This window comes from Phycodurus eques, chromosome 3 (genome assembly GCF_024500275.1).
Source record: "Phycodurus eques isolate BA_2022a chromosome 3, UOR_Pequ_1.1, whole genome shotgun sequence".
Lineage (NCBI taxonomy): Eukaryota > Metazoa > Chordata > Actinopteri > Syngnathiformes > Syngnathidae > Phycodurus > Phycodurus eques.
Window position 1 is genome coordinate 13,013,015 of NC_084527.1, and position 26,495 is coordinate 13,039,509.

General features: G+C 41.5%; 3 protein-coding genes across 5 annotated transcripts in view; 2 read left to right on the forward strand and 1 right to left on the reverse strand.

The window, feature by feature from the left end:
• Positions 1 to 251: 251 nt before the first annotated feature.
• LOC133399555 (zinc finger protein 836-like) lies at positions 252 to 20,413 on the reverse strand. Its single transcript, XM_061671121.1, has 5 exons — positions 20,172 to 20,413; positions 19,920 to 20,051; positions 18,512 to 19,295; positions 7,163 to 7,437; positions 252 to 5,096 (listed from the first exon to the last, which is right to left on the reverse strand). The coding sequence occupies exons 1-5, from the start codon at positions 20,341 to 20,343 to the stop codon at positions 4,255 to 4,257; spliced, it is 2,205 nt and encodes a 734-aa protein (XP_061527105.1). The 5' UTR covers positions 20,344 to 20,413; the 3' UTR covers positions 252 to 4,254.
• cenatac (centrosomal AT-AC splicing factor) lies at positions 8,468 to 16,062 on the forward strand. Of its 2 annotated transcripts, XR_009768279.1 has the most exons (12): positions 8,468 to 8,704; positions 10,585 to 10,751; positions 10,891 to 10,989; positions 11,366 to 11,432; positions 11,730 to 11,792; positions 12,106 to 12,173; positions 12,256 to 12,358; positions 12,429 to 12,459; positions 12,855 to 12,956; positions 13,118 to 13,250; positions 13,652 to 14,869; positions 14,956 to 16,062. XR_009768279.1 is itself a non-coding variant. In XM_061672132.1 (11 exons), exons 1-11 carry the CDS (start codon positions 8,588 to 8,590, stop codon positions 13,758 to 13,760), a joined length of 1,059 nt encoding a protein of 352 aa, XP_061528116.1. In that variant the 5' UTR covers positions 8,468 to 8,587; the 3' UTR covers positions 13,761 to 16,062. The 2 variants fall into 2 exon arrangements, 1 of the variants encoding a protein (XP_061528116.1); XM_061672132.1 differs by having other exon boundaries at positions 13,652 to 16,062.
• Positions 20,414 to 23,592: 3,179 nt separating the features above from the next.
• Positions 23,593 to 26,495, forward strand: part of LOC133400010 (atos homolog protein B) — a 38,627-nt gene continuing 35,724 nt past the window's right edge. For both annotated transcript variants that reach the window (XM_061672128.1, XM_061672131.1), the window contains exon 1: positions 23,593 to 23,918. The gene's annotated coding sequence lies outside the window, so the exon portion shown is untranslated. The remainder of the gene's footprint in view (positions 23,919 to 26,495) is intronic.

Genomic DNA, 26,495 nt, shown 5'->3' on the forward strand with positions numbered 1-26,495 from the left:
CATTCCTGAATCACTGCATATATGGAAGTCTAGTATGCAAGCCACCATTATCATTGAGGTAGTTTATTTGAACAGAAAAAAAAAAAAAACATTTACAGGTAATGCACGGACCAAAAAAAAAAAAAAAAAAAAATAGTTTCTTCACAACATTAAATATTTTGACCTACTATTTACAGAGATGTAGCTTATCTCAACTGGTGAAAATAGGCTTAAAAAAAAAATAAAGCAGGAATGCCTGAAGAGGAAAAAAAAAAAAAAAAGACAGAACATGCAAACTCCATACAAGAAGACCAGGACAGAGATTTGAACCCAGAACCTCTCGACTGTGAGGCAGACTTGCTGAGCATAACCCCACCATGCTGCCCTAAAAATAAATATGTAATACAATACATACAGTACTTGCGGAATACTGCACTTGATTGGAGGTCCGAAAATGCCTCAGAAAATCACTTCGAGTAATCACCTGCATATCCGCAGTTCACTAGTCAGGTATCCAGTATATGCGCAACCTACTACCTTCCTCCTCGCTCGGGTGAATGGCAACGTGACATAGCACCAGTAGGAAATGTTTATGTCGACAATGTCTTTTTTTTTAACACATGATGTCACCACAGAGCTACCAAAGATAACAATATTCAATGTTTAGGCTCGGCTTGTGTTTACATACACAATATTATATTTGTATAAATAAATTATATACATGTATTTCACTTTAGAGGATGTATTTTTTTTTAGGGGGGGCGGCAAGTTAATCTTCAAAACAACATCGTCAACATGTTTTGAAGTCTTGCTCGTTAGCGCAGCATGCACAGGAAGCCTGCTAACCTGTTTTCCGGGTTTGTTCACGTGCCGTTCTGCATATAGCGGATTTGCCTCATCACGTTTAGTTTTTTTCTGTGGAAGCTAACCTCAGCTATTCGCAGGTTTTGTGCTCTTTCTGAAAGATGCTACAAGATGCCACCAAAGCCCTGTCTAAATAGAAAAGTACTACAGTAAATGGTCCAAGGAAGTATGTTGAAGTGATACATCTTGACTGAGAGACCAGCTTAGTATGTTGGGGTGGCGCTTAGTTAAGCCAGGGTTGTTATGAAGAGTCTTCACCTCATGTGCATTGGGGTGCATTTTTTTAACCTGTGAGCCATTTTTTTTCAAGGGTAATGTTGTGAGATGAATTTAAAATAACAGTTTTGAGGTCAGACCTTGCAGTATATTTATGCACAGATAGTGTAGTGGGTACATGCTGGTGCTACCATATGAGTGACTTGCTATGGTAACACCAGAAAACCCTGCCAAATTGGAATGAATGGAAAAAATAAATAAATAAAACAAACAAACAAAAAACCGGCAAGTATATAAAATGAGGTTTCAAAATCGTGAAATATCAAGTAATTGTCTTTTTTTTTTTTTTAAATGATGACCATACCCCACTGAAAAATGGATGCTACTTTGTATAACAACTTTCGAATGCCGACACTTCCCTACATGTTTGAGCCGCAAAAATATATCCCATCGGGGTCGTCGTCTGGGGTGTTCATGCCCACGCAAAGTCTTGGTCCACGTCGGACTTTTTTCATTTTCCCCCTCCTCGCTCTTCCACATCTCGCTCCATGTCTTGCGCAAACTTACAGCTGACAACAAGGCGCACTAAAGGCCAATTCAAACTTTGCTCGTCTGTGTGTCCACAGGGAGCGCGTTGCTCCATGTGACGTAAATACTGTCACCCACCCCCTTGTCCGCGAAGACACCAGCCCAATTTTTGTGACCGCACGGACTGAATTTAAAGCACGCTGACCACGCATGCGCCAGATCAACTAAGAATAACAATGGCACCTGCTTCTCCTTGTGCTTGTTTTAAGAGATCTACCGTTCTCCTCATTTTTATACTAAATGCTTACAAGGATAGCTTGATGACTCAAAACTGCTGATGTGAACTATCCCAAACATTACAACAAACAGGAGCAGTTTCTTTTTGCTTTTATAGGGCCGGCCGGCCGGCATTTGGATTATTCATGCACACACCATGAACCCTGAAATGTAGTATGACTGGGACCACATGTGGAGCAGCAGTTCGCAGACTGCACGCAGACGTATGAATTGGTCTTAGAGGAGGCCCAAATCGAAGCGCTGGTCCACACGCTGGCTATCAAAACTGGCATTTTCTCCCCTTCCCCTGCAGCCTTTCTCTCCGTGATGTGCGCGCATTCAAGGCTGACAAAGCCACGTCAGTGTACTATCTGAAGGGAAGATGCATTTACGGGGTGTAGGCATAGCTAGCTAGCTAACTGCACATCACAACTGCTCCGGATAACCGCTGATGCAAACGAAGGTGCTTAAGTTCTTATTTAGTGGGGGAGGGGCGACTCATGCTGGATCCCAAGTGCATCACTGGGCTGTGTTTAAGTTACACCCAAAAAATAAGGACAACTGAAATGGTAAAAAGCTGTTTAACCCTAGAGCTCCACAATTGTGCAATACAACCCCAATTCCAGTGAAGTTGGGAGTTTGTGTTCAACATAAATAAAAATAGAATACAATGATTTGCAAATCATGTTCAACCTATATTTAATTGAATCCACAACAAAGACAATATATTTAATGTTCAAACTGATAAACATTTTTTTTTTAGCAAATAATCATTAATGTAGAAATTTATGGCTACAACACATTCCAAAAAAGCTGGGACAGGTGGCAAAAAAGACTGAGAAAGGAATGCTCATCAAACATCTGTTTGGAACATCCCACAGGTGAACAGGCTAATTGGGAACAAGTGGGTGCCATGATTGGGTATAAAATGAGTTTCCCTGAATTGCTCAGTCATTCACAAGCAAAGATGGGGCGGGGTTCACTTCTTTGTGAACAGGTGCGTGAGAAAATAGTCGAACAGTTTAAGGACAATGTTCCTCAATGTACAACTGCAAGGAATTTAGGGATTTCATCATCTAGGGTCCATATCATCATCAAAAGGTTCAGAGAATCTGGAGAAATCATTGCATGTAAGCGGAAAACCAACATTGAATGCCCGTGACCTTCGATCCTTCAGGCGGCACTGCATCAAAAAATTACATCAATGTGTAAAGGATATCACCAAATGGGCTCAGGAACACTTCAGAAAACCAATGTCAGTAAATACAGTTTGGCGCTTCATCCGTAAGTGCAACTTGAAACTCTACTATGCAAAGCAAAAGCCATTTATCAACAACACCCAGAAACGCCACCGGCTTCTCTGGGCCCGAGCACATCTAAGATGGACTGATGCAAAGTGGAAAAGTGTCCTGTGGTCCGACGGGTCCACATTTCAAATTGTTTTGGGAAATTGTGGACGTCGTGTCCTCTGGGCCAAAGAGGAAAAGAACCATCCGGACTGTTATGGACGCAAAGTTCAAAAGCCAGCATCTGTGATGGTATGGGGCTGTCTTAGTGCCAATGGGATGGGTAACTTACACATCTGTGAAGGTACCATTAATGCTGAAAGTTACATACAGGTTTTGGAGAAACATATGCTGCCATCCAAGCAATGTCTTTTTCACGGTCACCCCTGCTTATTTCAGCAAGACAATGCCAAACCACATTCTGTACCTGTTACAACAGCGTGGCTTTGTAGTAAAAGAGTGCGGGTACTAGACTGGCCTGCCTGCAGTCCAGACCTGTCTCCCATTGAAAATATGGGGTGCGTTATGAAGCCTAAAATACGACAACGGAGACCCCGGACTGTTGAACAGCTGAAGCTGTACATCAAGCAAGAATGGGAAAGAATTCCACCAACAAAGCTTCAACAATTAGTGCCCTCAGTTCCCAAACGTTTATTGAATGTTGTTAAAAGAAAAGGTGATGTAACACAGTGGTAAACATGACCCTGTCCCAGCTTTTTGGAACATGTTGCAGCCATAAAATTCTAAGTTAATGATTATTTGCTAAAAACAATAAAGTTGATCAGTTTGAATATTTTGTTTTTACAAATCATTGTATTCTGTTTTTATTTATGTTTCACACAATGTCCCAACTTCATTGGAATTTGAGTTTACATAATTCTCAGTCTTTGCATGTTTTCAGCAATTATCTTCAAACATGTACAATATATTTAAAAACAAATCACTGAATTTACTTAACAGGGTCTATTGATATAGTCTACTATAAAAATTTGGGGGACATCACTCGCATTTTGTCACTATTTGGGGCAAGGTTTGGTCTGGTATACACGGAAATTACTATAAATAAAATCTCGAAAAATCCTAACTGGTCACAAGTCACATCACTTTAATTTGGCCATAAAACAGCATTCCTCTCCCCAGACGAGGCAACGTACAGCATGTTGCCTTCGTGAACCCTCATGATGTGGTTTCTTAGCACCGGCAGGCTACTGAATCCGGTCCCACACGTGTTGCAGGAGTATGGTTTCTCCCCCGTGTGGACTCTGAGATGAACTCTGAGCGCCGAGCTCTGGCAGAATCTCTTCCCGCAGGTTTTGCAGAAATACGGCTTCTCGCCAGTGTGACACCGCATGTGTATCTGCAGCGCCTGCATCCGCCGGAAGGTCTTGCGACACTTGCTGCAAGCGTACGGCTTCTCCGCCGAGTGGGTGATCATGTGCTGCGCCAGATAACGCTTGAAGCCAAATCCCTTTCCGCAGACGTCGCAAACGAAAGGCTTGGCTTGTGCGTACATGACTGACTCTGCGTGGAAGCCACTGCCATGAAAAGGCTGGTCAAAAAGTCGGGCCTGAGGGTTGATGGCTGACAACGTGTTCTCCAGGTTGAATGAACTGTCCGCCTGCCCGTGATGTTCCGTTTTAATGCTCCTTGCAGATGTAGATGCCATGTTTTCGCTGATGTAATCTGGGTTATTTTCTGGATAATAGCCACGAAAGACGATTTGATTATCACTGCTCGGTTCCGACGCATCAAAGTCTACGTTGTCCGTAGCATCGGTGGTGTCTTTGTCCGCTTCGCATTCATTCTGGTCAAAGTTCAAAACCAGCGGCCAGACTGCACAGTTTGAGAAATGCTCCTCTTGTTCCACTTTAATGTGCAAAGGCTCTTGCTGCTCCTGCTCCACACTGGCGATGCTCTCCTGAGTACACAATCCTCCCTCTGGAGACTCTGAGGGAACAGAGTAATTCATCATGGACCAACTCTGTACACTGAAACATCTATACAGAACAGGGTTTTAAAAAACATTTAAAATAAATAAACAAACAAAAAAACAGTAGTGCCTTGACTTTGGAGTTTAATTCTGTGACCACACATCTCAAATCATATTTCCCCATTGAAATGAATAGAAATGACATCAATCCGTGCCATCCTTCCAAAATACACCAACAAAACATTTTGTAACGAGTTTCTTTAATTAAAAAAATAGCGCTCAACGGTATTGCACTTTATAAAAAAAGATACAGAAATAACTATGACTGCAACAAGTACTTGAGTTTTTCCGAGTACTTCTAGTACAAAAAATTATCGAGGAATTTTCTCTGCCTCGGGGATCCGCTTATCATGCGCTTATGTCATCAACGCAAGGGGAGGAGGCGAAAGCAAAGGGAATGTGTTTGATTTCAAGCAGCACGAAAATGCAATTGGTAACACGGTAGTTTGAAAACTGCCGTTAAACACAACAAAGAAGAAGATGATTTTGACGACGTCAGAGAATATAAATGCGAGAAAAAAGACAAAATGCAAAAAATGTGGGAGCATTTCAAACTGAGCATAAAGACAAACACCGCTGACTGGAACACGGACCTTGCATATCAACAGCACGTCTCAAACATGTCTTGCTCACAACGTCTCCGCCGAAGACACCCGAGACAAGGTAAAATTAACCTAATGTAACTTAAAAACATAATGTTAGCCCTACAGCAGGCTATGGTTTGTGTTTTATTATGACTCCCTTCGAATCTGTGGCCAGTTTATTACATTGGTAACAACTATATTGTACCTGCGACTATCACGTGATAGTGATAGTCGCAGGTTATATCTAACACTTCATTTAGGGTCCATGTCATATTAGTTAAGAGACAGTTTTTCTCAGTGCAGGCCAATAGTTAAGTGCAAGTGGCTACATTTTTAGTCATAAACTGTATGTGGGGGGGGGGGAAAAAAAAAAAAAAAAAAAAGATTGCGAGTGATGTTTGGTACTGCTACCTGAGAAGGTGGTGAAACATGGCAGTTTGTCAGAGAGGACTTAAGAATAATATTTTAGTTTAGTCAGCTGGTCTAAGATCATAAATGCACATCAATGACCCTACTGTATTATTATTATTATTATTATTATTATTATTATCATCATCACATGCCAAAATGCTAGCTGCTCAAGTGAAGTTTCACAACATAAAGGCTGTTGATGACTTTTTCAATTAACCTGATTTTATACTTAGAAGAAATGCCAAGTTTAAACTGGAATTTTTTCTATTTTATTTAATTAATTTGTTTGCAATTGCCTCACTGAAAAATGTTTGTATAGACAAGAAAAAATGTTTGCTGCTCAATGTGAATTTAAGACATTAAACAGCTGATTATCTAAAAGAAAGGGAAAAAACAATTGGTTGTTCATTATTATGTGAAATGGCTTGTTTTTTCATGTGTGCTCATAATTGCTCTTTAACCATGCAAAAATTTAATTCATCAGAGTACTCGATTCAGCCTATTATTTAAAATTGTTAGTAGTCGAGATGTTTCACTTCAACATAGTTCCTTGACACCAAGACAGGGCTTTTGGAACCATTTTGTGCCATCTTAATGCTACTATACAGGGTTTTGGCGTTCTGGAAATTTCCAAATTTGTAAACTTTCCATGGAAATAAACAGTAATTGTGGAAATTAACATAAATGTGTTAAATGGTAATAAACTAGGAATTTACAAAATTGAAAGTTTTTTTTTTTTTTTTTTAAATGGGTAACTTAAAAATAGCCGAGGGAAATATTTAAAATAAAATAGATTTCATGTGCCCCAACCCACAAGTTTTTCGAGTGACGGAGTGATTTTTTGCTTTGTGTTGCGAGCCAAAATGTTATTTACAAGCGAGCTTCAGATACGCTGCAACTCAAGTGAAGTAAAAATAGATTACTTATTGAAATGCATGTAGCACATTCATGAAAATGAAGAGCTATTGCAAAAAAAAGCATGTGAAAGTAAAATTAACTTGTCTGTGAAGGGTAAATGTAATCCAAACCTGTCCTCTGTGAAATACCAGCGGGTTTGCAGGCGATCTCCAGAAGCCTGCGTTGACGGTCCATCTCTTCTTCGTAGGCGACGATAGTTTTCTCAAAAACACCAAATATTTCTTCAGCGGCGGCCGTCAGTCGCTCGTTGACAAACGTCCTCAAGTGATGTAGTTTAGACATGGTCGTCTGCGTGACCGACATGGCATACAAAACCTGTTGTTTAGCCAATGAAATGACAAATGAGACGGCTAATGTAATTTGGCCTTGTTGAACTTCCGGTGTATGTTACGCTGCTCGGGTCCGATGATGCAAATGAGGCAACAAACGGTTCCGCTTTTTTGTATTATTTTCCCTTTTTGCTCTTACTTTCGTAAAATTGCCACTTTCATCTAAAATAATATGCGATTATTTTTAACTTCCATCCATCCATTTTCTGAGCCGCTTCTCCTCACTAGGGTCGCGGGCGTGCTGGAGCCTTTCCCAGCTGTCATCGGGCAGGAGGCGGGGCCAATTGCAGGGCACATACAAACAAACAACCATCCGCACTCACATTCACACCTACAGGCAATTTAGAGTCTCCAATGAATGCATATTTTTGGGATGTGGGAGGAAACCGGAGTGCCCGGAAAAAAACCCACGCAGGCACGGGGAGAACATGCAAACTCCACACAGGCGGGGCTGTTGATTGAACCCGAGTCCTCAGAACTGTGAGGCTGACGCTCTAACCAGTCGGCCACCGTGCCGCCTATTTTTAACTTTAATCTCTAAAATTCACATTTTCCCCTCTAAATTATACTACTCTAATCTTGAAAATATATAACTTTTTTTCTCTAAAATAAAAAACAAAACAAAAAAAGTATAAAATAAATCAACATTAAAAATGAAAGGTAAATAAGGTATACATTCCAAGAACCACTGTTAACAGACCAGAAACGATAAAGGTAACGATAAGGACGTTGATTATTGAAAAAAAAAACACCACTACTATTATTATTTGTTAACTGCCTACCAAACAGTGAAAATTGTCTGAACTAATGGCGGCGTCACAAAATGATTTCCGTCATGTGTCATGTGTTTACCTTCCGACTACGAATACAAGGAAACTTTGTTCTCGTGTTAACTAAATTTTAATGATATAAACTTTTCCCCCGCAATTATTTTACAATTATACGATTGATAGAATAGAAAATACATTACTTTAAAACTCTACGATTTTTAAAAATTATTATTATGGACATTACGATCTTATCGTTACCAACACTAACATTTCCACATTTGGTGTTTCTAGGGGGATCCATATTGAGACGGTACTTCCTTTTTTGGTACGTGAGTGTCTTTCGTTCTTCTTTGGCCAGCCAAATGTAATTTAAATGCTGGTTAGAGGCGAAAACTAAAGTGTGGTCATTATATTGTTGTTCACTTTATTGGAATAGATGGGTGCCTATTACTGCGCCATATGTAGGCAAACTGCATTTAACGGGAAAGGACATATCTTCGGGAAACAACACCAAAGCAGACAAAGGCTTGTGCTAATGAAATTCATAGAAAAGGTGAGTAATTAATTCGCTTTAACATTTGCACGTGCACTAATGCCAGCTGGAATTCGTCCCTATCAAAATACAGTTCTCTCTCTGTGACATGAATTGTATGGATGTAAATTACTTATTGGCATTTGTTAAAATCCTTGCCGTAGGCCTTCCACCTCAATAAATATTTAATTTTATTGTAAGTAAACATTGTACCCAAATAAATGTTGGAAAACCAACAATTTTAAAATATTAGATGCAAATGTGTAGTCCTTAAAAGTTAAATACGACTGAACTGTATTTAACAAAAGTAGGCAAGTGTGGTGGACCAGGAAGTGGCAATGATTAGTAAGGGGAACGTTAGAAGGCATTAAGGAAGTTAGAAGGCATTAAAGAGGATGAAAAATGGAAAGGCAGTTGTTCCTGATGACATTCCTGTGGAGGTATGGAAGCATCTAGGAGAGGTGGCTGTGGAGTTTTTGACCAGCTTGTTCAATAGAATTGTAGTGCGTGAGAAGATTCCTGAGGAATGGAGGAAAAGTGTACTGGTGCCCATTTTTAAGAACAAAGGTGATGTACAGAGCTGTGGCAACTATAGAGGAATAAAGTTGATGAGCCACACAATGAAGTTATGGGAAAGAGTAGTGGAGGGTAGACTCAGGACAGAAGTGAGTATTTGCGAGAAACAGTATGGTTTCATGCCTAGAAAGAGTACCACAGATGCATTATTTGTCTTTAGGATGTTGATGGAAAAGTACAGAGAAGGTCAGAAGGAGCTACATTGTGTCTTTGTAGATCTCGAGAAAGCCTATGACAGAGTACCCAGAGAGGAACTGTGGTACTGCATGCGGAAGTCTGGAGTGGCAGAGAAGTATGTTAGTATAATACAGGACATGTACGAGGGCAGCAGAACAGCGTTGAGGTGTGCTGTAGGTGTGACAGACGAATTTAAGGTGGACGTGGGACTGCATCAGGGATCAGCTCTGAGCCCCTTCCTTTTTGCAGTAGTGATGGATAGGCTGACAGATGAGGTTAGACTGGAATCCCTGTGGACCATGATGTTTGCAGATGACATTTTGATCTGCAGTGAAAGCAGGGAGCAGCTGGGGGAACAGTTAGAAAGATGGAGGCATGCACTGGAAAGAAGTGGAATGAAGATTAGCCGAAGTAAAACAGAATATATGTGCATGAATGAGAGGGGTGGGGGGGGGGGAGAGTGAGGCTACAGGGAGAAGAGATAGCAAGGGTGGAGGATTTTAAATACTTGGGGTCAACCGTCCAGAGGAATGGTGAGTGTGGTCAGGAAGTTAAGAAACGGGTCCAAGCAGGTTGGAACGGGTGGAGGAAGGTGTCAGGTGTGTTATGTGACAGAAGAGTCTCTGTTAGGATGAAGGGCAAAGTTTATAAAAGAGTGGTGAGGCCAGCCATGATGTACAGATTAGAGACAGTGGCACTGAAGAGACAACAAGAAGCAGAGTTGGAGGTGGCGGAAATGAAGATGTTGAGGTCCGCTCTCGGAGTGACCAGGTTGGATAAAATTAGAAATGAGCTCATCAGAGGGACAGCCAAGGTTCGATGTTTCGGAGACAAAGTTAGAGAGAGCAAACGTCAATGGTTTGGACAGGTCCAGAGGAGAATTAGTGAGTATATTGGTAGAAGGATGATGAGGATGGAGCTGCCAGGCAAGAGAACTAGAGGAAGACCAAAGAGAAGGTTGATGGATGTCGTGAGGGAAGACATGATGGCAGTTGGTGTTCGAGAGGAGGATGCAGGAGATAGGCTTACATGGAAAAGGATGACGCGCTGTGGCGACCCCCAACGGGACAAGCCGAAAGGAAAAGAAGAAGACTGTATTGGATTTTATTTTTTTTAACAAGTTTGTGATTGTTCCTCATGTCTTCCAGGTGAAGGAAGCTCGCCGAACACTTAAAAAACCCGAAGTTGAAAAGTTTGATTGTGCTCAACACACGAAAACCTTTTGGTGTTACTGCTGTGGGCTTGAAGTGGAACGAAATGTTTCAGACGGCAACATGACCGTATTACATGGAGGATTGTTGGAGCACATGGCCACGTGAGTGATATATTTTCTCAAAAGTTCAAAGATAAACATCATCAAGAACAATTGTATGATGTGGTAAGCTACTTTATAATATCAACAAACAATAATTAATAGTGTTATTGGCTGACCTTTCAAATTGGTCTGATTTCAGGCCAGAACACAGGAAGAGTACCCACAAGTTCTGGTGGGAGAACAAGGCAGATCTCAAGTTGAAAGACAAAGTCATCATCACACAGGAGGAGACTGAACGGTGAGCCTGGCAAACTAACTGAATGGAAATAATGAAAAGATATGTTTGCAAAAGTTGCCAGGAGCAAATTTTTGTGGAGTTTGCATGTTCTACCCGTGCTTGCATGGGTTTTCTCCAGATATTCCGGCTTCTTCGCGCATTCCAAAAACATGCGTGTGTTAGGTTGATTAAAGACTAAAAAATTGTTAGTAGGTGTGAATCTGAGTGAGTGGTTGTTTCTGTGTGTGAGCCCTGTGATTGACAGGCAACCAGTCCAGGGTGTACCCCACCTCGGCTGGGAGAGGCAGCTCACCCTCAACCCTAATGAAAACAAGCTTTATAAATGGATAGATTTACAAAAAATGTTAATGTTTTTATCTTCTTCTTTTTTTTTTAGGTTCAAAGCTGAGGTATCCAAAGTTTTGGAAACATTTGTGGAGAAGGAGGATGAATTCATTAAACTGGTAATGCCAAATGTTACTCTATGGTTACCTCAAAAACTGATTGAGATACACTGGAACCTCTAAGGGCAAAACATTTTTCCACATAAATATATGACGAAGGGGTCAAACTGTCACAATTGCAGCATCTTTTATTTATGGGGATTTTTTTTTCTTAAAGTACTGTTTTTCACATCAGCAACAAGTTCACCACTGTTAATAAAACGCTTGATCTTAGCTTTATTGACTAATGCCTTATTATTTCAACCTCAGTGTATTCCAGATTTCAGATTTGCCGTTCTGTTTGTCTCGTGTCCTCAGCAAGCCGAGATGATCCGGGCCCAGGAGAAACAGCGCCAAGAGCTCCTTGAGTCTCTTCTAGAGGTTTGTTTCCAAGGATGCAGTGGCGGTATCCATAACTATGGTCTTGACTGTCAACTGTCATCATTTTCAGACCCATAGCAGAGAAGTATAGTAGATTGCAGCTAGACTTGCACCAATAAAAACCTTCGTGAGAGAAAATGACCAACTATAACTATACTGTAGAATGTTGGGCTCCTATAATAAAATCAGTCATCCTAGAGCTAAATACTTGTCAAATAGGAGGAAAAAGGTTTCATATTTGTTAGTAAGAGGGGTGTTTAGTGGTGAGACTTCCTCTGTGAACCACTGTTGGCTTTTCCTGAATCAAAATCAGCATGCAGCACAGCCGGAGTTGACCAACGGGCCTAACAGAACACAAACGGCAGCAGAGGCTGGTGTCAGGTAACACTGTATCATCAAATGCACACCGAATGTCTTTCAATATGGTTTGTGCTCATCTTCCTACCTGGGGGTGGGGAAACAGCTTTCAAGGGAAATCATGGGGAGGCCACCAGCAGACGGGGAACAGCGTCGTCGACTCAATGGTCGATGCACAGCAACAGGGCCTGACTTTCATTGGTTATCAGGTAGATGAAACACCTCCAAACTCATCAAACTCAAAAACAGCATTCACTGCTGTAATTTTCTCTGTTGTAGGATTCATCAAACAGCGGAAACATACACACAGGTATAGTATGAGTAACAGCAGCAGCAATGAGGAACAGCCCATTGGAGTTTTTCCAAATGCGGGCCGTTGCTCGGCTTATTTGTTTTGCGAGCGTACGAGTGAGCTACAGACTTTCCACAGCTCCAGTGAAGTGAAAAAAAATGGTGCATAATTTCTACTAATTAGATAACTAAATGGGAATATAACCTACCCATCGATCAATATCTCAAATAAAAGGAGTTTGCGTTTCAGGCCACACCAATGACATCTAACCGCCTTGTCTGAAGTAGGCCCAAAAAATAGGACATTAATATACATTGCTATGTGGTGTCACTGTTGTATTGGATGTCATAATATTTGTCATGATAACAATTGGATATTTATTGTAGTCATCGCTAACTCTTCGTGCATTACAGGTGCTGTTCCTCCTTGGCTCCAGGATGATCCTCTTGAGGGGATGTCTACAAGTGCAGCACCTCGCGAGATTGGCCCATCTGCCAAGGAGTTCCTCAGACAGAGTAGGATTAACCCCCCCCCCCCAAACATGTGTAGCCTTGATGACGACTTATCACGTCGGTTGTCAGTGTCAGCTCGCAGAAAGGACGTTCACTAGCATATTACGTTTGCCCATATACACTAGTGGAGAGTCTCATAGCAAATCTTGTGTATTTTTTCAAAGAGGAGCAAGAGAAGCTGAAGAAGCTCCCCCCTAACAGAGTGGGGGCCAACTTTGACCACAGTTCATACACAGATGCCAACTGGTTGCCCTCTTTTGGTCGGGTGTGGAATAGCGGCAGACGCTGGCAGTCTAGGTGAGATTTTTAGCATGCTCTCTGTTACTTGGAGCAATATTTTGTTTTTTTTTTCTTCTATTTTTTACACACAGTGGCGCATAATCCCAAAAAGGAACAAATAGGAAGCTCCAGGTAATGAATGGCAGGTGTATTGGCAAACTGTGGAAATTGGGATTGATTTATGTGTAAGTACTGAATTTGGAAATTAAATGTATTGTTGGACGTGAATAAACAGGTCTCGATAGGCACAAATTGGACCATTTCTTTGTGCTCCGAAAACACGCGTCTGAAGAGTTTAACCCCATCGTGCACCAATGCTTAAATACAGTAGTTTTTATTAGGAAGACTATACTGTGCTTCAACCAAAGATTAACATGGCTATATCCTCTGTCTGGGGTGAACTCTTTTCTTTTAAACAGACACCAGTTTCGACAGGAGGAAGGCCAGAAGAACAAAGTGAAGAAGAAGATGAAGCATGGTGCTGAAGGGTCCAAGAAAGCCAAGACAGAAGCAGAGGACGAGTGTTAACAATTGAAACTGAGCTCATAGACAAGTGAACGAGATGGTTGCTATGCCCATCTGTTCTACCCACACAGCCATTGGACTAATAGTCGTGCTGCTACAGAAGGTCCTGAGTTTACGACGGAGTTCTGTTCCCCTGGCAGCAATATAACCCGAATTTGTACCCAAGTTGGAATGTGGTGGAAAACTGCAGTAAAGGCATAATTACAGTGAATATTTGCATGAGAAACACTCTTAGGCCATAAATAAATAATTCAAAAAGAAAAACACTAACGAAAGTACATTGTTAATCATTGGCGATGCAACTTTTGTGTACATGATTTGTTTTGTTTGACTTGTGAGGCAGATTTTTCCAGAGCATTTTGGCGGAATTCCAAAATATACCATGTTTATGGTTTTGGACTTTGGAAGTTCCACTGCAGTTTGTACAAACAAAAGTACTGGATCTGTACCAGTTTGAATGGTTTCTTCCTTGGCTCAATCCAAACCATTTCAATTACGAAGAGGGGTAAATAATAACTTGAACCCAGTTAAATTTGTAAGTTTGCTCAATTACAAAAAAATATTAGTCTAATTTTTAATGGCTTACTGATATCAAAAGACTAAAGAATTCAGTCAAAATAGCATATGAAATGTTTGTAGTTTGTCAACAGGTTTGCACACAGTTCTTTTTGGCCCACTCTTTATAGAAACTTCCACGGTGGAAAAGAGGCTAAGTGTATGGCCTGCAACCTAAAGATTACCGGTTTGTATCCCCGCCTGAGCGCATGTAGTTGTCACTGGGCAAGGCAACTCACATTGCCTATGAATAAATGTAGTTGGATGTTAGGTGATGGTCAGAGGAGCCGTAGGTGCAGAATGGAATGCTTGCGTCACGCTGCCCCAGGGCAGCTGTGGCTAGGCAAGTAGCTTACTACCACTAGGGTGTGACTGTGGAGTGAATGAATAATGTGTGCAATTGTAAAGTCTAAAGCACTTCAAAAGCGCTATACAAGTAGTATGCATTATTAAATATTTGTTTTCTTGGTGATTTGAGGTTCCAATTGCCTTCAGATCTAAATCAGGCTGGCATGCATTACAATCGCTGACCAATTACAAGCGACGATCCCCCCAAGGTGAGTCATTAGCATACTAGCCGACGACTTCAGTACCTTCTTCTGCAGATTTGAAAAGGACACTTTCACACCCCACACCCACCCAGCCGCACGACCGACCACAACCACACCTCTGACTTCTGCGTTGCCCATCCACGAACAGCATGTGAGACGCATCTTCAAACAAAAGATTAACAAAGCGGCAGGCCCGGACCTTGTGTCCCCATCCTGCCTCAAAGTCTGCGTGGACCAGCTCGCTCCAGTCTTCACACGGATCTTCAATAGATCTTTGGAACTGTGCGAAGTACCATCCTGTTTCAAGCGCTCCACCATCATCCCAGTCTTCCAGAAAACTACAATCTCAGTTCTGAATGACTACAGCCCTGTCACCCTGACATCTGTGGTCATGAAGTCCTTTGAACGTTTCGTGCTGGACCACCTCAAGACCGTCACAAGTCCCCCTGCAGTTTGCCTACCGAGCAAACAGGTCTGCGGATGATGCAGTCAACATGGGACTGCACTTCATCCTAGATCACCTAGACAGTGCAGGGACCTATGTGAGGTTCCTGTTTGTGGACTTGAGCTCAGCGTTCCACACCACCATCCCTGAACTCCTTTCCTCCAAGCATCTCCAGCTCAGCATCTCGCCTGCCATCTGCCAGTGGATTTACAGCTTCCTGACGGGCAGGACACAGCAGGTGAGGCTGGGAGAGACAACATCATCCACACGCAACATCAGCACTGGGGCACCCCAAGGAGGTGTCCTCTCTGTGCTGCTCTTCTCTCTCTACACAAACGAGTGCACCACAACGCACCCGGCTGTCAAACTCCTGAAGTTTGCAGATGACACCAGTCTGCATATCGACAGGAAGTGGAGCGGCTGGAGCTGTGGTGCGGCCGACACAACATGGAGCTGAACACGCTCAAGACTGTAGAAATGATCGTGGACTTCAGGAGGCATCCTTCGCCACAGCTGCCCCTCATGCTGTCCAGCTGCCTTGTGTCACTGTCGAGACCTTCAAGTTCCTGGGAATTACAGTCTCTCAGGACCTGAAGTGGGCGATCAACATCAACTCCGTCCTCAAAAAGGCCCAACAGAGGATGTACTTCCTGCGGCTTCTGAGAAAGCACGCCCTGCCACAGGAGCTGCTGAAGCAGTTCTACACAGCAGTCATCGAATCAGTCCTTTGTTCTTCCATCACAGTCTGGTTTGGTGCTGCTACAAAAAAGGACAAACTCCGACTGTAACGGACAATCAAAACTGCTGAAAGGATTGTCGGTACACCCTTACCCACCCTTGAGGACTTGCACGCTGCCAGAACTAAGACAAGAGCGTGCAAAATACTCTCGGACCCTCCACATCCCGGTCACCGGCTCTTCCGACTCCTTCCCTCCGGTAGGCGCTACCGATCAATGCAAACTAGAACTAGCAGACATTCCAACAGCTTCTTCCCTCTTGCAATCAACTTCTTAAACAGCTAACTTACAATTCCATTGCAACATGCTGCCAATTTCTTTTGTCTGAGTTCGTTGTCACATTTCTGCCGGGCCAACTATATACTACTCGTGCACTCACTGTAATAGTCTCGCCACGCTGCACTATTTGCATATCAGTTGACCAATACTGGCCACTCGTGCTAGAGTAGCATCTGGCCCATTTGCACACTGATTGAGGACTATCTGCAACATTTGCACAATCAACATTGTCCCAGATTATCGCACTACTCGTCACTTTAAACCGCATTCACTCCTTGAAGTCTCAGCGCCCTTTGCACAATGGTCATTGCACCGGACTATTGCGAGATTAGTCATTCGAACTGCTCTAAGTGCTAGAGGACTCTGCATCTTTTTGCACAATTGTTATTAAAAAAAAAACAACAACAATTGTACCAGCATTACCAGATAATTAGCAACCCTTTATTGCTCAGTGACTGTTTTTCTCAATGTCTTTATATCTCAAAAGTGTTCTGTCAATTGACTGTCTGTTGTCGTACTAGAGCAGCTCCAACTACCGGAGACAAATTCCTTGTTTTTTTGGACATACTTGGCAAATAAATATGGTTCTGATTCTGTTCATGACTAAGCTTCCTCAGCATTCTCATGATCATCCTCACTCCACGATCTTGCATGGAGCTCCAGTCCGAAGCCAACTGGTCATTTTGTTTGTCTTCCACTATCAAATACTGGTACATCTCAATAAATTAGCATATAGTAAATTATAAAACTATAGATTCATTAAAGACTTGGTAAAATACTTATCAGAGGTCAAATTACTTCCTAATTTCTACATTAAAAGTTATTTTTGTTTCTTGGTGAGTATGCTATATTGTAGATTGTAGAGATGGTGAATTTTGGGTTTTCTAAAAACTTTTTTTGTCATATTTAACTGTCAGAACGTGACGGTAGTACATTAGTAAAATCACCTGTTAAAAAAAGCCATCATGTACCTCTAATATGCTTTTTAAAGAGGACATATTTTGCCAAAACAACTTTTTCTAGTATCTGGGATGTAATATTGTCTCTACTGGTCATCAGTAAACGTGAAATATGAATTAAAATTGTCCACGCATTCCTGAGTTCCAGACGTTTTTCTCCTGGGAGGCCTGAAATCAGGTCCTTCGAAGGTCAAGATCTACGTCACTAACAAAGATCTCTGCCTTTCCGCTACCGAGCCAGCACTCTTCAACATAAACACGTGTGCTCCCACAAGTGGGTCTTTGACACGGAGGCAACCAATCAGAGGAAAGAGAGGGGGCGGGGGGTCTTAGCCAAATATGGACAAAGCGGATACAAAACTGGGTCAAACAGAAGTAGCTGTCAGAGGGACATTTTTCTGGACACACGACAAAACCAAGGTTTTTTTTTTGTTTTTTTTAAATTGACACTTTCATACCAAGTCCCTGACAGAGTCACTCTATGGAGGTCTAAATAGCCAAAATACGCTACCTTTAAGAAGCCACCACACCCAAGGAAAAACAACCATTCAGAGACTGAAGGCGTGACTGACAGAATGTAATCATTTACGTTGCACTCAAAGGCACACTTGTAGCGGGCACACTGCTCGCAGGCAACCCCTCACGGCCTCGCGCTGACCTGTTACCTTGGACTTCAGGAGATTTCCTGAAACCATGATACAATATCCAGCTCTGGAAAATAAAACAATAATAAACAACAACCAACACCTTGTTTGATAACGAATAGGCATAAGACTTGCAAACAGAAACAGAGCGTAGGGAGCTCAGGCAGCTGAGAGGATTTGGAAGCGACGTGGAATTGGCAATTTCTCCTCGACAGCTAAGTCGCGGCCATTCTTAATGGCCATGTTTGAGAATCGTGCATGTTCACGTTAGTGAGGGGCATGGCTTTGGTCAGAGATTCAACAAGGGTTCAAATAATTATCAAATCTTGCTATCCGTTTTAACACTGCAAACACCCCTTATTAAGCGTACGAGTACTTTTACCACATCTGATTTTTGACTGATATTGTGTCTATTATAAGTAAACGACCATAACATTTGGAGAATTTCTTTGTGAGCAAACAAACTATTTCTGTAGGGGATTTCCTCTGCTTACATATAAACAAAACTAAAGTTGTCCATTGGAGGCCATACCAAAATGAAAAAGAAGTTCTTCGAATCGCAAGTGTCCAAGAATCCGGCCTACTGAAGAGAAGTCCTCGCCGCGTGCACCCTCCTCCTGTGGATGCTCAAGTTGCTGTTGGCACGGAACCTTCTCCCGCAGATGTCGCACACGTACGGCTTCTCTCCCGTGTGCACCATCACGTGCCTTTTCAGCACCGACAAGTCGCCGAAACTTCTGCCGCACGTGTTGCAGAGAAATGGCTTTTCCCCGGTGTGCACCATGACGTGTCGCTTGAGGATTGACAGCTGAGTGAACCTCTTACCGCACGTGTTGCAAGGGTACGGCTTCTCGCCCGTGTGAGTTCTGGCATGCGTGATGACTTCGTGCGAGTTCCTGAATTGCTTTCCGCACGTTTTGCAGGCGTATGGCTTCTCGTCCGTGTGGATCAATAAATGTCTCTTCAGGTTGGACGTCTGGTTAAATCCCTTCCCGCACGTCTTGCAGGAGTAGGGCTTCACCCCGGTGTGGGTCATCATGTGTCTTTTCAGCTTGCACCTGAAACCAAACGCTTTTCCGCAATAGTCACATCTGAAAGACTTTCTGTTTATCTCATTGTGTACATTCGCATCCTCTGAGGGACTTTCAACAGGACTCGAGTACGGGATGGCAACCCCGCTCTTGTAACGGTCGTCAATGACAGGAATGGATAAAAAAGTATCCGGTTCTTCTCTCTCGTGACTGGTGCCGGGTTCCTCTTTAATCCGCTGAAGCTCTGGCTCCTCTTGGTCGACAAAGGAATTTTGCTGCTGCCAACAAAGCTGCTGGTCAGCAAGAAGCTGCGGTTCCTCATCAACTTGTTGTATTTCTGAAGACCGCACAAAGACCAACAGGAGAAGGGTATTAGTGTGTAGGGTTACAAAGGGGCGAATACTTTCCAATATACCGGGACAACGTGAAATAAAAGAAATTTCGGTTCGTAACACAAGAGTCAATATCACCACAAAGTACCTTTGACTTCCCCATGTCACCCCTAAAATGTCGAGATTTTCCTGTGATCATGAAAATAGAATACTGTACAGTTATCCTAATTGCATAACGGCCTAAGTCGTTTTAAACTTACGGTCATCATATAAATAAATACAAAATACCAATTAATGTGCTTGTAAAAAAAAAATTCTTGCCCTTTAAGTTAGTATAGATTCTTAGCCAGTGGGTGGGTACGGAAAGTATTCAGACCCCCTTAAATTTTTCACACTTTGTTATATTGTAGCCATTTGCTAAAATCATTTAAGTTATTTGTTTTCCTCAATGTACACACAGCACCCCATATTGACAGAAAAAAACGGAATTGTTGAAATTTTTTTCAAATTTATTAAAAAAAGAAAAACTGAAATATCACACAGCTTTAAGTACTCAGACCCTTTGCTCAGTGTTTAGTAGAAGTACCCTTTTGAGCTAATACTTTTGGGAATTGGAAGATTTTACACACCTAAATCCATTTCGTGCCTGGAGAGCACATCCAGCAGAGGTTCTGGTTGCTCTTGGTCCACACAGGAGTCCTCCTCTTGCTTATAAAGCTTCTGTTCAGTACAAATCTGCTCATTTTCCTCATGTTGGACCTCTGAAGGCACAGACAACAGTAGAGTTTAATTAAGGTAACCAAGTCTTGATTTTTAACAATTCTACTTGTTCGTGTTGGAAACGTCGCAGTGAATGAACTTTCATGAAGGGTTTTACACACCTATCCTGTGCAACTTTATTTGGGGGGTGCTGAGGGTGTCCACCATTCGACGCTGACGCTGAAGCTCCTCCTGGTACTCGACGATCGTTCTTTCGAACACACCAAATATTTCCTCAGCGGCAGCAGTGAGTCTCTCGTTAACAAAGTGTCTTAAATACTGAACGGACGACATCTTTGCTTTTAATTATTTAAGCGGACCCCGGACGATAGAGTAGAACATGTAACTATCTATTTATTTCCGCTGGGTGTCACACCGAATTACGTCCGGCGGTGTGGCGTATTGGTTCCTGGTTCACTTCCTCATGACATACTTTTGGTGACAGTTCAGAAGTACTGCATAGTAATAATAATAATAATTTTAAAAAATCGAAAATAATTATTACAATTGTGAGTGCCCGTTTATTTCCGAGTCATGGCTGTTTTCAAATGTATTTTATTGAAGGAATAAAATGTGACCGTAAGCAGAGGAAATAAAGTTAAGTTAATTATTTTATATAAAATAATTAATCTGAGTCATATGAGTCATTCTAGAAATTAAGGACAGTTTAGACACCAATTTTTTTGAAAAACTACTCATTTTATATATTTTTGTTGTTTAAAAAAAAAGCTTATTTCCCGTATTTTATTTGTCACATACAATATTTTGCTGTGTTTGGCGCAATCCTGTTACAACTGAAAAACATACACTGTAGTTAAAAAATATTGATGAATAAATTATTTACAATTCAATCAAGTAACATTTTATTTTAATACAAATTTAATTTTAGTGTAAAGATAATTAGAGTAACATTGTTACACATTTATGGCAATAGTTTCCCCCCCCTCAAAACTTCATATCAGCTCTATTAGCCGCTATGGTAACTGGTCAAGAACTAATTATAACTGATTTAAATTCAGTTTTATCGGTTATATTTGATATGTTAATTGATTACATGAATGTTCCTTTGATAAAAGAAAAAGAGCCATTTTAGGGGGTGCTCAAGAGCTATTTGGTATTTCAAATACTCGTCTTGATGATGTAATTTCTGCTAAATCATGCAGCATACTTTTTTTCTCTTCCTCTAGATGGATAGAAAGGTTTTAGGGACATGGTTACATGTATGTTGATAGACACAAATTGAGTGCATATTTATTGCTATTTAAAATTTGTCTGTGATAAAACAATGTTTTAAACATGTTTTACAAGCACTCCACCAAATCATACCAATAACTGATTTAAAATGAGTCTAATCGGTTACATTTCATGTTAATTGATTACATAAATGTTGATGTGATAAAATAAAAAAGAGCCATTTTAGGGGGTGCTCAAGAGCTATTTGGTATTTAAAATACTCAATCTGTCTATTTAGGAATCACTTTTAGTAATATACTGTTTCTAGACAGTATATTACTATAATATTTACACAGAAAGTGAATGTTTCTGTATTTTGTGCATGGATTATAAAACATTCCAATTCTGGAATGACCCTTACATTCTGATTTAAATTATTTAGTTTTTTTCTTAATATAGCAGCAGATGGCGCCATATACACCACTGCCAAAGTCATCCTGAACCCGGGATCAGTCAGTTTCTGCTCCTCATGGTCAAAAAGGAATATATCCATCCATCCTTCCATTTTCTGAGCCGCTTCTCCTCAATAGGGTCGCGGGCGTGCTGGAGCCTATCCCAGCTATCATCGGGCAGGAGGCAGGGTACACCCTGAACTGGTTGCCAGCCAATCGCAGGGCATATACAAAAAAAGAACCATTCGCACTCATATTCACACCTACGGGCAATTTAGAGTCAAAAATGAATATAAATCCGTTATTTTTCATTAATTCCATTTTACACACACAAACACACACGCACACACACACACACACACACACACATACACACACAACTTTTGTAAGCAAACACGTTGCAACTAAGAACCTGAATCTGAATCAGAATCAGAATCAGAATCATCTTTATTTGCCAAGTATGTCCAAAACACACAAGGAATTTGTCTCCGGTAGTTGGAGCCACTCTAGTACAACAGACAGTCAATTTACAGAACACTTTGGAGACATAAAGACATTGACAAAAAACAATTGTGCAAAAAGATGCAGAGTCCTCTAGCACTTAGAGCAGTTCGAATGACTAATATTGCGATAGTCCGGTGCAATGACCATTGTGCAAAGGGCGCTGAGACTTCAAGGAGTGTATGCGGTTTAAAGTGACTGACACTGCAATGTTACTTCATTTTAAGTGTTTCAGTATTTTTAAGTTATTGACGGATCTAACTTGGTAAAACTACATGCAAATAAAACATATTGCATGTATAATATTTGCTTTATTTGCATTTTGTAAATTCGTTTAATACTCCATCAAAACATCAGTTCTAAGTGCGCATTCCTCCTGTTCTGTGAAGCTAAACTATAATTTTCCATTCTACAACGCAATAAAATATCACTTACATATGTTAGTGTGTGCGAGATAGTTGTAAAATATGATACTATTCTGCAATGAAAGTTATACATTATTTTAAAAAAAAAAATTAAAAATTGAATGTGCTTTCTTTTAAGTGCAAGTTTGGTTGTTTTATATTTTATGTCCTTGTTAATGGCCTTCTGGCAAATATCTGTTCTCTACATACTAATTTTATAATCCTTTAAACAGATCATGAAATGAGCTCCAAGGCTCTCATGCAAATCATAGGCACAAACATATAATTAGGCCTCAATCTTTTTTTTTCTTGTCATTAATTTGAGGTGCTAGAAATAGAGGAGGTCACTAGTGTATCATTATATCCGCATCTAAACCACAGTAATTAACAAATAGGGTCGCAACATTAATAAACCATTCTAGATTGCACTCCCCGGAACTAAATGTTATCTGCACAATTCCTTTCCACAGTGCACTCTTGTCAGTCCACTGCATGGATGGGTGCAGAGCACACTACAGCTGCAAAATGGGATATAACGCCTATTTTTAGCTCAGTGACAACAGGGCTAAGGTCTATACGGTCCAAAATGAGGAAAGGAAGAGCGTCACCACGTTCCTGTGACGAAGGGCTTGACGATTGACGTAAGTGGTTTAACCAGAGCTTAATTTCACAACCGTGTCAATGTGATGTTTAACTTTTGACCAAAACGAAGATGATTATTTTCTTGGATTTATTGACCACAGCTACGAGACTGACGACTTGGGACTGGGAAGGGGGGAATAAACGCACGTGTACTGGGCGTTTCTTTAGTGAATCTAACGTCCAATCACAAAGCAGTAACTTTTAATAAATCTGCATATCTTGAACTGGGCGTGCACCCGAGAGATGATTGGCTACGGCTACCGAGACCAGCCAATCGAGTAAATGACAAGCGCTCAGCTGGCAGCAAAGCCCCGCCTTTTATGTATTAAGTAGTAAACCCCGGAAACGTCGTCGCTTAAAGGCACAGGGGAGACATTTACAGGCGAAAGGTTGGAACAACGAAAACAGCTGCGAGCACTCAAAAGACAGACATAGCACACGAAACGACGAGCTGTGTGCTACGAAAGAGTAGGAGAACGAGCCTAAAATCCTACCGAACTAGAGATAAGACGCCTATTTAGGCCATTCAACGACAATTTAGTAGCTTCAAAGTCAATTTTGGCCCTGTAGGGTTGTCAAATCTAACTGGAATCCGTCAGAGCGACCAACACGACACAAAGCTATCTAAAAGGAAAACGACACGTCAGTGGAGGTCGCCAGGTTGGGGTTTTCCTTTCTGAGTGGAATTTTTTTTCCGGTAAGTAGCCTTAATCATCTTTTATTTTTTTATTTTTTTGCTCATTAGCTAGCTGCCTCATCTTTGTGTGTGTGCGCCAACTTTAAATATAGAATTGTATGGGGGAAACGTGCTGATGTTCCTGGGTATTTGTTTTTGCACTCAACACGCTGGTCATCAGTTTGTCATGTATGTGGTCGATTAATGTGTATCTTGAGTATAAGAATGCCTGGAATCCAGCCTGAACCAGTTGATGGGCCTGACAGCAGCATTCTGGGTGGAGGGGGCGTTCCCCTGCTTTGTCTGCCTTCATCACTCTGCCTTTATGTGTGCAGTCTGCGGTGGATTGGTACAAAGTCATAGTAATTCCATTGTATTCAATATTTTATCCAATTGTAAGTATGGGTTCTGTATAAAATAGCAATCACCTGTTATTTTATACATTTTCTTGACTGTGACAGATGGGTAAAGTAATTATTCCTGGCATGTACCTCACTGGGTAGAGTGACGGTGATGACTGTAAGGGGGGCGATATTGCACATGGGGATTACATGCAGTGCTCAGATATACTGGTGCAATAGAGAACAGTGATATAATGCTCACATGTACTGCAGGGTCATCCCTTGTCCTGACAATCAGGGCATGATGGCATTGACGAATATATTAAGCTCAATGCAGTGCCACTCTGCATCAGAAAGCATTACACATGCACACACTGCTACACCACATGCACGAAGAGGGTGGATTTCATCTTGCATCTGCAAGTCGACAGTTTTCCCTCCCTCCCCTTAAAGCCCCCCTCTTCTCCCCACCTTTCTGTCTGTGAGAAACCAGTGGGCTTTGTCCTCAGCTGAGTGTGACGTCATGTGCGTCTTCGCCATCAGTCTGAAGGCGAGGTGACTGTTGATCAGTAAGGGTTAATGGTCTGGCCTGCGCAATTCTCTTTACAAAAAGGTACACACTGTTAAAATGTTTTTTTTTTAAATGCACGCACACACACACACCCATAAGACAAGAGAAAAATAATGCCGTGTTAGGAAGCTAGTACAAAGAAGAGTGTTTATCCATCCATTTTTCATACCTCTTATCCTCCCTCACTAGGGTCACGGGCATGCTGGAGCCTATCCCAGCTGACTCTGGGGGAGAGGTGGAGTAAACCCTGAACCGGTCGCCATCCAATCGCAGGGCACATTTAAACAAACAACCCTTCACACCTACGGGCAATTTAGTCTTCAATTAACCTACCATGCATGTTTTGGGGATATGGGAGGAAACCGGAGTACCCGGAGAAAACCCACGCAGGCACGGAGAGAACATGCAAACTCCACACAGACGAGGCTGGATTTGAACCTGGTCCTCAGAACTGTGAGACAGATGTGATAACCAGCAGAGCAAAGCAAAGCTTGCAGAAATAATTTTTTTTCCACACTAGGTAATGTATCAATGTTGACTGATTCAACATAATTTACCACTGGTGATTAGAACGTATTGTAATACACCACAAGTGACAAGTGGACTGGCTAACAACAGACCCAAGTGCAATCGCTTTCGCTGACACACACGTCACTCACCAGGCCAGGCCCTGCCTTTTAAAGCCACAGACGTTCAAAGTCACAAATACTACAGTGTAGGATGTGAGGATGGTGACCCCAAGTGGATAAAGATAATACCTGCAGCTCACATGAACATTTTGTATTGGTATTGTTTAATAAGGCAAAATCAATTTCATCTGATTGATTTTTGGATAATCGGTAGAATACTCAATTCTAAAAAGATTTCATATTTGCAGACCTATAACACTTTTGCATTCTTTAATGACGAATGAGGAGTGTAACAAGTCATGTCACACATACACATCACACACAGATTTTTAACATTGACTGCCAGAAGTGTAAAAACAAGTTAGCCTATAATGTACAAGGGTCTTCTATTTAGACAGTCCTAAACTACAGCACTTCGGGGTTACAAATTGCACATCCATCGATCCATTTTCCGAGCCGCTTATCCTCACAAGGGTCGCGGGCGTGCTGGAGCCTATCCCAGCTGTCATCGGGCAGGAGGCGGGGTACACCCTGAACCGGTTGCCAGCCAATCGCAGACAAATTGCCCAATGAACTAGTTTGCACAGTGACATGAGAGTACGTCATCACGTGGCACCAGGAAGGATGTTGATTTACTTACTGTTTTCCATTTGATGGTTTATATTATTGTTCTAGAAGTACTGTTTCATTCAGATAATTACTGTAAGTATGGCTTTATTACCAGTGATAGACTTAGTGTTAGACTGTCATGTTTTTACTCTAAATTCGGGTTACGTTGCTGTAGTACTTACAGAAATCAATCGTAAACCAAGGACCGTAACGTAAAATGTTCAAACTTTCCAGCTTTTGACTGCCCCAATGTGAAGACTCATATGTTCCAAGCTCGAGAAGTCACTTTTGAGAGCGTGTAGATTTAGATGTCACAAGGTTTCCTATGGTATCACACATGACTGAGACTCACCAACATTTTTGTGTTATTGTTTTTTTTTTTAGGCATGTTTTTCAGAAACTTTGGTTTGAGGGGCAGCAATAGTGGTTAGCAAGTCTGGCTCACAGT

Bases quoted from the DNA above. Each gene is read 5' to 3' on its own strand.
- LOC133399555 (XM_061671121.1), bottom strand. From the start codon at position 20,343: ATGTCGTCCGTTCAGTATTTAAGACACTTTGTTAACGAGAGACTCACT. The intron at 20,052-20,171 runs GTGTGTAAAACC...CTGTGCCTTCAG, and splicing joins AATAAAGTTGCACAGGATAG to AGGTCCAACATGAGGAAAAT. The intron at 5,097-7,162 runs GTTTGGATTACA...CTGTTCCCTCAG, and splicing joins TGGTATTTCACAGAGGACAG to AGTCTCCAGAGGGAGGATTG.
- cenatac (XM_061672132.1), top strand. From the start codon at position 8,588: ATGGGTGCCTATTACTGCGCCATATGTAGGCAAACTGCATTTAACGGG. The intron at 12,359-12,428 runs GTAGATGAAACA...TCTCTGTTGTAG, and splicing joins TGACTTTCATTGGTTATCAG to GATTCATCAAACAGCGGAAA. The intron at 12,957-13,117 runs GTAGGATTAACC...ATTTTTTCAAAG, and splicing joins CAAGGAGTTCCTCAGACAGA to AGGAGCAAGAGAAGCTGAAG.